The sequence below is a fragment of the Gastrolobium bilobum genome, unplaced genomic scaffold (assembly GCF_033153095.1).
Source record: "Gastrolobium bilobum isolate Gb01-03AN ecotype WA unplaced genomic scaffold, APGP_CSIRO_Gbil_v1 utg3539, whole genome shotgun sequence".
In the NCBI taxonomy this organism is placed as follows: Eukaryota; Viridiplantae; Streptophyta; class Magnoliopsida; order Fabales; family Fabaceae; genus Gastrolobium; species Gastrolobium bilobum.
The window spans coordinates 100973-110027 of record NW_026897898.1 but is presented as its reverse complement, the minus strand read 5'-3'; the positions used below and the strand labels follow the sequence as shown (position 1 = coordinate 110027).

The window sequence follows — 9055 nt, the reverse complement described above, 5'->3', positions numbered from 1 at the left end:
GGTCGATTTTCTTAAAGAAATAATTCTATGTTGCAAGCAACCTAGAGGAGTGGAAATAAGAAAAATAAAATTAAATATTGATAGAAATAAGGTAACGCAACATTATATAATTTTAAATATTTAAAAATTCATATAAAGTAGCAAATATAATAACTTCCAAATTTAAAGTGCAAACATCTTCATCCATAAGCATTGAGAAGTGGTTCATGGTCTTCCATAATAATTGTTGTATTCGGGGAACATTAAATAACTTGTGTTATTGAAAAATAATTACAGAATGTAATGTCTTAAATGAACAATTACTCTTTCACACGAGGTTTATATTTTTATTTTTATTTTTATTTTTAATTGTAGCTCACCAATGTGTTGATTTGTTGTTTGGTTTATTTTCGCTAATGTTTGGGTGGTTTTTTCTCGTGATTAAGGAAGAATTATAAAAATTTTAAGGTTTGTGAAACTGAAATTTCAGGACAAATCTGAAGCGAACGGAGGTGGACTGCGAGTTCCTGAAAAGGTGTTGCGAGAGAAGGCTCAGGCTCACACGGTTTCAAAGCTAACATATTTTATTAATATGCAATACAAAGTAACAATAACACTATTAACACAAGTACGTATTTACTATTAACAACTATAATTTCTAGTGCAAGCTAAGAAATCAATTTACATAAAACAAAAATAGGGGAAAAGAATACAGCCTATAAAATAGATGGCAATAAAAGCACCACAACGAAAATGGTTTAGAAGTTTAATTTTCATAAAATATTGGCAAACTTTTGATAATTCAAGAAGTACTTGTTTCAATCAAACTTATTTAAATTAGGTAAACCACTCTCGTTTTTCTTAAATTTTATCCTTATTAGACTTACTTTCAGTAGAAGAGTTTGTAGATTTTTGAAAGTGCACTATTGCAAATTAAATGAAATTTGTATATGTTTTTAAAATAAAAATTATGTAATTAAATTAAATATGAGATAAAATAATTCATTTCGTATCGCACCGTTAAAAATAACTCAATCTATATATCTATAATTTATAATCTATATATAAATATAATACTAATAAAGTAGAACTTTTCTCCTGACCATTTTGGTGAGTTAATTTCCTGCCCGTTTTAATGGAATTTTTGTAATTGTGATTATTTTCTATTGTTCAATTCTTTCCATCTTTGTAATTTATTTAGAAATATTTTTTTCGTTTTTCACTTTTTTATTTTGATAATGTGTGATCTATTTAATGAAGGTTAAATTTGTTTTTCACACACACACTTCGTTTTTCACTTTTTATTTTGATAATGTATGATCTATTTAATGAAGGTTAAATTTGTTTTTCACACACACACTTCGTTTTTCACTTTTTATTTTGATAATGTATGATCTATTTAATGAAGGTTAAATTTGTTTTTCAAACACACACAAGAACTTATTATACAAACACACATGGAGAAGAACTTACCATGTTGCAGGCTAAGTTTTCTCTCTTTATAAGAAAACAAAGAGAGAAAGTAAAATAAAAGAAGAGAAAATAAAATATGTGGATCCCACTCAAGAAAGTTAAAACTTTTCCTGTAACATAATATATATATATATATATATATATATATATATATATATATAGGTAGGATCTTTTAACACCAGTGTCAAATTTGAAATTTGACACCTCATCTGAGAGCCATTAGATCAAAAAAGATCAATGGTGTCACATGCTTACAATTCAGAATCGTTGATCTTTTTTGATTTAATGACTCTCAGATGAGGTGTCAAATTTCAAATTTGACACTGGTGTCAAAGGATCCTATATATATATATATATACACACACGGGAAACAGGAAAAAGATTCGTTTATAATTTTTTTTTACAAAGTACATCAAGTATGACCGATTAAACATAGTGTAGTTTGTAAACAAAAAAATTTGTAAAGATAATCTTCCCTGTATTTTACAATAATCTTTTACTTTTCTACACGTAACCTTGTTGCTCATTTTTTTTTTTCCGCCTTTTGGTAAATCCTTGTAATTTAAAGCTCAAGTTTTTGCATTTTGGGGAGCAAACACTCCCTTGTATAGCTACATGTTGACGCACAAATTAGTAGCGGTCTCAGGGTCTCAGCCTACCGAATATCTGGATGTCCTTTTTATCGGAGAAAATGTCCGTTTTATTCACTTAAGCTAGAAGCTACTTATAAGTTAAAGCTAAAAAAAAGAGCTTAAAAAAATAAGCTAAAAGCTGTTTGAAAATTACATAAAAATTTTAGCTTAAAAATTACTTAAAAGCACATATTTCAAAAAAATTATCTTTCTCTCTATCTTTATCACTCTTCATTTAAAAAAAAGCACACAATTCAAGAAAAACAGTTAAGAGCTTAAAAAAAAGCTCCTTTTTAGTTTTCAGCTTTTTTCTTCATTATAAAAAAAGAGCTTTTCGTTATAAGAACTTTTTCCAAAATCTGTTTGGCCTAGCTTATGCTTATAAGTAGCTTCTAGCTTAAAAATAAGAGGATCCAAACAGGCACTTAGGTTACGTTTGGATTGACTTTTGAATAAAGTCCTTTTTATCACTCCCTTATTTTAAAAGTACTTTATATTAAAGTTACAGCTATTTAAATTTTAAAAAAAATATTTGATTTTTGAAAAAAATATTTGGCTTTTGACTTCTGCTTTTTTTAAAAGCTAAAATTTTTAGCTTCAGAAAAAAGTAAGTTTTTAGCTTTTTTTATGACTTCTGCTTTTTTTAAAAGCAGACATCCAAACAGACTTTTTTCGAGAAGGACTTTTTTTCCTTAAAAAAGCAGCTTTTGAAGAAAAAAAAGTCCATCCAAACGGGCCCTTAATGTCTTCATAGCTCCCCAATTTTATAATGTTGATACCCAAAATTCATGAAAAAGGGTACATTAAAGAACATTTTGTGTTATTGAAAAGGAATTACAGAATGCAATGTCTTAAATGGATACAAGAGGCATTTATATAATGAATAGACACCGTTTCATAAAATGTTACTTACACTTTAACATCAAGGGTCACATATTTTGCCAAAAATCACATTTCTAATTTTTTTGGTTGATTTGGCTTTTAGTCCATATATAGTTAAGATTACTTGGGCTGACCTCAGGGCCCAAATAAACTAAGAAAGGTATTGTGTTTTATTTTATTTTTGTTCCAGGCGGTTGCATAATAAAAATTATTCCATAAAAAAGCACATGAGACCAGGATGATGCCAACAATTACAAGCTCAACAGCAAAGGCTTTCTGTTTATGCACAGAACAGAACAGAACAATTCAACATCGAATAACCACACTCCATCACAAGAAAATATGCGTCATGATCGGAGTCATTTTCTATACTGCTCCTAAAACTGTCTCATTAAAATAAGGACTCAAGTACTTCAACGTTTATTCATTTTCAATAAGAGTTTAAAATCCTGTGACAATGAGCTTCTTCCAAGTGTTCGAATACATGGCTTGCTCATATTTTCCCTTTGAAACAAAATATCAGAACTTGAAAGCATAACCAAGAAAATGATATCCTAGCAAAATAAACTGTTTAAATGCAGCTAATATCAGTGAGTCTGTCTACTACACCATAATTAATTATAAGTTACCGACTGGGAACATAGACACGAATCCAATGTTTTAAAACCATGGAAAAAAAAAAGATCCACTTTAACTAATTTACATGCCATTTAGTGACGAAATACTACCTAGGGATCTTCAAAATTACCTTGAAGAATTTCTAGTAGCAATCCGTGCACTCCTCTTGATAGACTCAATCCTTTGAAGCCTGATTTGCTCTCTAAATTTGGCTATGAATTCATCAGCCTTCTTATCTACATCTGGTCCTTCATCACCGTTAACATTGCTGCTGGAAGGTCTATTGGTTATTGAACTTTCTCCAGTGTCTTTCTGAATGAGTGTTCCTCCAACCTCTTCATCCTCAGTTTCTGTGTCTTCATCTGATTCCACAATCAACTTGTCAATAAAGCTTTCTTTCTCTTCCTCTAAAGCTGGCTCTGACACAAGAGGGACACTAAATGACATATGATCATATCCCAAAGCCTTTCTTGTTGGTTCTTCCACATAATGTTCTTCAGAGTCCAATTGGCTTTTTTCTATCCTTCCATTCATTCCTTCACCTCTGACTGTTCTGACTGACTTTCCCATTGACAAGTTTTCAACTTGCCCTTTTGGTTTAACTTCTATTTCTGAATCAACCCTGCCCATCAAATTATCCCCAATGCTCCACCCCTTCAACTCATTTCTCTCACTTGTGAAGCTTCGTTTCAATTCCTTATCAAAGGAAGCTCCTTTATCAAATGAATTACTAGACCTTGGTGGTTTCATGGATATTGATTTCTGAAATGTTGGTGGGGGCGGTGGAGGTGGAGGAGGACAAGACTTGTAAAAGCTCTTCTTCCTCATCAAATCCTCTGCGCTCTTGGCAAGTGATTCTGATGAGAACGAAGGTGAAGGAGAAATGGAACTGGGTTGGGATGAACGTGATTTTTGGGACTTGATAGAACGAGATTCAAGCTTACTGAATTCAGATTCATGATGATCCATTGAAAGTGAGGATCGCCATGGAATTGGAGAAGGAAGCACAAGGTTTTCCTTCACTTCATCTTCAACTTTTGAACAGCCAGAACCTTCTAGTTCTGAACCATCTCTAGCTTTATTTGAATTGCTTGAAGATCTTTTGGAACCTGATTTAGTGGTTGGGCTTGAAACATTAGGGTCAGCAGCAGAAACACGAGATTTCAAACTTCTAACGGGCAAAAGTAAGGGCTTTTCACCAATTCGCGAGCTTGTAGCACTCCGTTCGTCAAAATTAGAGTGGTGCGAAGCTACAACAATTTCGGGTTTGTTTCTATAATACTGAACTTTCCAAGTTTGGAATTGGGTTTCATCAGACTCAGATGAGGAGGTTTCATTCTCATCCTCGAAAAACGATGATAACTGTAGAAATCTAGAAACAACCAAGTTTGCATTATCGAACTTTGAGCTATTCTCTTTCTCTTTCTCTGTTTCATCGTTTCGACGACTAAACAAACCGTAAGAGATAGCAATACCAACGAAAAGAAGGTGCAGGAGCTCCCAGTTTCTGGTGAGTAGAGATTGGTTGATGAATTCAGGAGCTTGTGAAGGAAAGAACGGAAGAATAACAAGGAAGATAGCAACTATGAAAGCTTTGTATAGAAAATGATAATAAAACTGACACGGGTTTTCTTTATTTTTTTCAACCTGTGGCTTTTGTTTTTCCATTTTGGTACTATGGATTGCACCTGCCATTGAAGAAGAGAATGAAGCCAAGAAGGGGAAGCAGACTTAGAAGTTAAGGAAAATCACGACACGAAGCTGAAATAAAGGCCATGGGAAGAAAAGTTGTTTGAAACTCTGAATAAATCTTATCCTCTCTTTTTTCCCCACATTGTTTGTTTGCTTTACTCCTTCAATGAAAATGCCATGAGTAGCCTTGCCTTTATGCCATAGGTGCCTTTTCGCTCTTTACTCCCTCCTGCTGGTCGCTGCGCTAACTCTCAAACTGCTAATGCCTACATAGTACCACTTGGTTGTGTAAAAATTAAGAAAAACTACTCTTATATTGTTATATGTGATAAATTTTTATCTTACATATCTTTTGATAATTTTGTCACCATTTTTTTTTTCTTTTCATTTTATTTTTAAAGTGGTGGAATCCATAAATTTATCTCTATGACATGAGATAACTTATCTTTTTTAACATGAGATTAATAAAATCAAAAAATTAAAGGAAAATCATTTTCTACGTTAGAAGAATTATCTCGTATATCAAAAATAATATAGCACAAGCAGTTAGCAGGACACAGGTTAGAGGACAGCGAAAAAATAGGGATAACATCCATCTTTATTTTATGTATAGGAATTTGGCTTCTCTCACGTGAAATTAGAGAAATATAATCTAAAATTAAAATAATGCAATATGTTTTCATGTTATATGAGATAATTTTATCTCATAAAACATACAAAAAGTCATTGGTACCCACATTTTTTTCTCCCTCTCTTCTTTTTAGTGAATTCCACTCGGTGTATTACATAAGATAAATTATTTCATATAACATAAAAAATATATTCCCCATTTTTTTAATTAGTTCAAAATCGATTATAAATCATAAACTAATTTCAAAGGGTTATATTTCTCTCATTTTACATGAGAGAAGCCAAATTTTTATACACATAAAATAGAAGTGGATCTCACCTCTATTTTTTTTTTCTCTCCTATTGTCTGTGAGTTCTGTTTGTGATATTGTCTCTTCTATATGATATAATTCTTTTCATGTAGCATGAGAAAATAATTTTCCAAATTTAAAATATAAACCGATTTGGGAAATATAAAATCAACTCGGTTCCGTTCGATTTAGTTCAAGAAAAAATTGATTTTGGTGGAAGCATGCACACCCTCAAATCTCACATTCAGGTCACGTAAACTAAACCAGTTGCAGCTTGCTAGTGTCACCCAAGCTGAGTAGCATGCGAGTAGCAGTTGTTGTTGTAAGATGTATACGTACGTGTCTCATGTATAAAGTTACTATTTATTTATCTCATTTATAAGGGCATAAGTTGTTTGTAAGTTTTAGCTAATAAAAACTAAAAAGAGAAGAAGATTGCATAGCATTATCTATCTCCGCATTTGTACAACATGGAATGGATCGGTGGGTTGAAGAACTTGCATCATGCTCTCTCTAGATATCGCTTTAAATAACTGTGTGTATAGAATCAAGTTCAATGTAAACATAATAAATGTGTTTATTATATTCCATATAATATAAAACTATTAGTCGACTTTTATTTAAAAATTTAAATTTTTGGATCAAAATAATTCTTGGGGTTTATTAGTATCAAGTAACAGGAAAACAAAATTTATTCCTGTACAATCATTCAAAAGCGAAACCCACCAAATGAGAAAAAGAAAAAGAAAAAAAGAAAAGAAAAGAAAAAGAAAAGAGGTAGTAGCCCATTTATCGATATGAGGGCAAGATACAATGTGATTTTAGTGTTACATGACATAAATAAAATCCATAATTCTTTACATATATTGAATAACTTGCGATCAAGTGATTACTTTTGATGCTTATCATCCTATTCTATTAATAAATAATTAAATATTATGGTCTTTATCAAATACGAGAAAAACTCATACTAGTAATTTCTCGTAAATCTTGTATAAAAAAAAAAAACTCATAAACCCACCTTTATATATTAAATATGTGTTCACTACCTTGAGACTAATTAAATCCCAATTTATTTTATCTAAAAAATAACACATGTCAATTTTCTCCTCTTTTAAAATTTAAATTTAAATTCTATTGAATTAATTATATAATTTTTTTCATAATTTAAATTTTATATTTTATTTTTAAAATTTCAAATTATAATTAAATTAATTATATTTTTTAAATAACTTTTTAAATTTCTAATTTGATTAAATATAAAATGGGGAGGGATCCATTTACCATCAATTAATTTTACCACTTCTTACCACCAAATCTTAACCGTTAATTTTCGTCAATTTGACGGATCTAATTTATTAAGAATTAATAAAAAGTGATAAACTTAATTGATGGTAACTATATCCTGCTCCGTATAAAAATACTTACTTATATAATGCATTAAAAATTTACTATTTCTATTAATCCAAGAGCTTGGCGGTAATCTTGGATGCAGAGAAAAAGGACATCTTAGGTAATTGAAAAAAAAGAAAAGAAAAGAAAAGAAAGTAAGGTGTGAATGGCAAGCGTTGGATGTAGTGATGACTGATGATTCCCCCTTTTGGAGTGTTTACGCTAGCTTGCTTTTTATTCGGAGGCAAGTCGTTCGCAGCTGTGGAGGGAATGCTATTCTTATTTATCTACGTCGTTTTTGTACACTTGGAATCCTATTTTTGGCTGTTGTTAGATTCTCTTAAAGGTTACGCAGTGTAACAATTAATGTGGATGTAAGAGATTGTTACGAAAACGATTGTCTATATTAGAAAGGGGATGGAATAAGTTGATCTCAACTAGCGATTTGTCTAATATCATATGTACACAATTGGTGGACAGAAATTCTCCTCAACTAGGCATGTGATGATTGTTGAGTATTAAAGTTCTTAGTTCAGTTTTAATTTTCAACCTTAGATAATGATTTAGCATTTGGAGCTTATTCCATTATATAATGCACGTAGAATTGTCTAACATTTTCTCAAAGCTGCCATAATTTGCCATTACCATTTTAAACAGAGATAGAGATATAAATTTTGAACGAAATTATGTGTCATAAACGTGCTTCATTGATATTGTGCTACGTGGTTGTTATCACAAATTTGGAGAAAATATTTACCTCAGTAACTCGTTGGATGAAATTGTTAAAAACTGTTGTTTACTAACTAGGGTAAATTTTTAAGATAGGTTTTTGTTATGAATTTACACATATGGAAATCGTTAGGATGGTATTATTGGATCTAGGCTTAAAGATATTGGCCTCACCAACAATTCACTCAATATCTGCCTTGCCTTTCGTAAAAGTATCATTCCACGAAATCAAACCCATAATCTCAGCTCTAATAAGTGTTGGATCAAGCACACTTACTATTAAGTCAAAAGCTATAGCGATTAGTCAAGACCTAATTCTTAATACTTATCCCTACTAACCCAAATGTCATAGATCGATTTGACTCTCTGACTCCGATCCACACCGAACCTTATTAAGACAGAATTATTAATAGGATATCCACGATTGTTGTCATTTTCAACTAGCAGTTTTACTCGTCGAAAATCAAAATAGGAAGGTTAATGGTGTTGTATTTTTATCGGGACATAACTTGTGTCAACGACCAATCCTGTTTCCATCATTGCATTGCATTCATTTCTTTTGTACTTTCTGTTCAATAGTTTAGATGAAGGCAATATCATCTCATTCTAAGGCTAAGACATATCATAAGTTTCAGCTATCACTTACATTAATGCTTACACATCCATACTAAGATTAATTATTGGCAATGAGAATTTAATCTATATATTTTTGAAGTGTTTTGATCCTTACTAGTAAAA

The 9055-nt window shown here is 31.2% G+C and overlaps 1 protein-coding gene across 1 annotated transcript; it reads right to left on the bottom strand.

The window, feature by feature from the left end:
• Positions 1-3474: 3474 nt before the first annotated feature.
• On the bottom strand, positions 3475-5530 carry LOC133311278 (uncharacterized). The gene has a single exon (XM_061512302.1). It carries the CDS (start codon positions 5277-5279, stop codon positions 3711-3713), a length of 1569 nt encoding a protein of 522 aa, XP_061368286.1. The 5' UTR covers positions 5280-5530; the 3' UTR covers positions 3475-3710.
• Positions 5531-9055: the final 3525 nt, after the last annotated feature.

Bases quoted from the DNA above. Each gene is read 5' to 3' on its own strand.
- LOC133311278 (XM_061512302.1), bottom strand. From the start codon at position 5,279: ATGGCAGGTGCAATCCATAGTACCAAAATGGAAAAACAAAAGCCACAG.